General features: G+C 55.0%; 1 protein-coding gene across 1 annotated transcript; it reads left to right on the plus strand.

Annotated features, from left to right (window-relative positions):
- Positions 1–332: 332 nt before the first annotated feature.
- On the plus strand, positions 333–1,208 carry J4E82_011682 (uncharacterized protein; the record flags this gene model as incomplete). Its single annotated transcript, XM_051737877.1, has 2 exons — positions 333–594; positions 1,132–1,208. 2 exons carry the CDS (start codon positions 333–335, stop codon positions 1,206–1,208), a joined length of 339 nt encoding a protein of 112 aa, XP_051582364.1.
- Positions 1,209–1,694: the final 486 nt, after the last annotated feature.

The following is a 1,694-nucleotide window of genomic DNA, read 5'->3' on the forward strand; positions in this document are numbered from 1 at the left end:
CTGCCAATCAGCTCGCGAGAATGACGGACTTCATCGCAGTTCTCGCGAGCTGATTGGCAGGTTGCGGCACACCAGGATTTGCGCTACGAAGGGATGCACGTTAGGTTGATGATACACGGCAGTTTGGGGTTGGACGTGGGGTAACGCCATGAGAAGGATACGACATGCTGATTTAATTGCACAGGCAGGCGACGTATGGGCAGTACCCATCACTCGTCACTACCGGGTCAAAGGATACAAACAGGAATGTGCAACAAAAGCGCCATGGAAAGGCGCTCAGCGAAAGGAACATCACATACGCTCTACTATGACGCTCCATACACTGCCGAAAGATGGCTGTCGCTCTCTGCGCAAGAGTCGCAGATTCGCTCGCTAAGCGATTTACCACCCTGCTCTCAGCTTCCACAAGCTGCATCTGCATGCGTTCAGAGGACATGAGCACGGCAATCCCGGTTGGCGAAGACCATGGCTCAGCCAACGAGCCTCCAGACCCCTCGTGTCTCCCTCTGGTACCACTTATGGGAAGCCCGTCAAAAGCTGAACACGAACCCGAGGCCTCGCACCCGGGTCCAACGCCCGCAAGCGCCGCTTTCTGTAGGATGCTTCTAGGTAGTTTCCAAAGGGTAGCACGGCGCGCACGCGAAATTTCTTACTGCATTGTCGGCTGGCCGCTGCGTAGGTCATGCCTGTCCTTTCAAACGTCGCGTTCGCTTTTGCTAAGGCGGGGTCAGGAATCTTTCAGGCATACGAAACCTCCCACCTTGCACTGTCCCTCGCAAACCATTTAATCATCTTTCTCACGTCCGACCAGGGTGGTAAAGACAAGCAGAAGGATCACATCCTCCCTGTCGCATTTCGCACAATACTCCCCAATCTGTCAGCTACGCGGGCCGTAGCCGTCCGGAACCAATCTCCATCGTCATCCACCCGCGGCTTGTCTTGTCTGACACACGACAAGGGACCTTGGACCCCATGCATCCAACCAAACGACAGCGGGGTGCACACCGAAGGAACAAGGGAAGTCAAACATCACGTATTCAGGCATGCAAGCGAGAGAAGGGACCAATTGCCCGCCTAAACCCACGAGGCAGGAAAAGCCGTTGTGCCACGCTAAACTGATTTTATTTATAGCGCTGAGCAGGCGTGTATTCCCTCCGTCCCATCCTATCTACGCCCCGGGAGTCGGAGACGGCATGCAGCTACGTTGATGAGACGGTGTGCGTCTATATCCGCCGGCATTTTGACGCCGAAGCGCGATATGGCATTGCGGCGTGTATTCTTCACAACATGCTTCTGCCTGCGTTTATGAGTTGCGGGTATCGCGGTGTTCGCGATAGTGGAGCCCTGGATTAGGCCCGATGCCACCCGTCATCGCGGCCATCTACGACTTTGCAGTCCATCGCCCGTTTGCAGTAGAAGGCGCGAAATTCTTTGCAACACACATGTGGATACAGACCGGTCGGCCGATCAGATAGCGCATGTCATCTTGAACATGGCCCCTTGCTCCGTTGCTGGCGGAGCGGAATGAGAGTGCTCGGGGCTGGTAGAAATATTTCACCGCGAAATCGGCCGAGTTTCTTCATTCTCGGAGGGTCACAGTCTAGAACACTGTCTACTTGTTGACCGCGCTGGGTATGTGTCGCCTTTAGGAGATACCAGGATACCAGGTCGACACAAACTTCCACGACGTATGG

This window comes from Alternaria postmessia, assembly GCF_024291825.1.
Source record: "Alternaria postmessia strain BMP 2775 chromosome Unknown scaffold_288, whole genome shotgun sequence".
Classification (NCBI taxonomy): domain Eukaryota; kingdom Fungi; phylum Ascomycota; class Dothideomycetes; order Pleosporales; family Pleosporaceae; genus Alternaria; species Alternaria postmessia.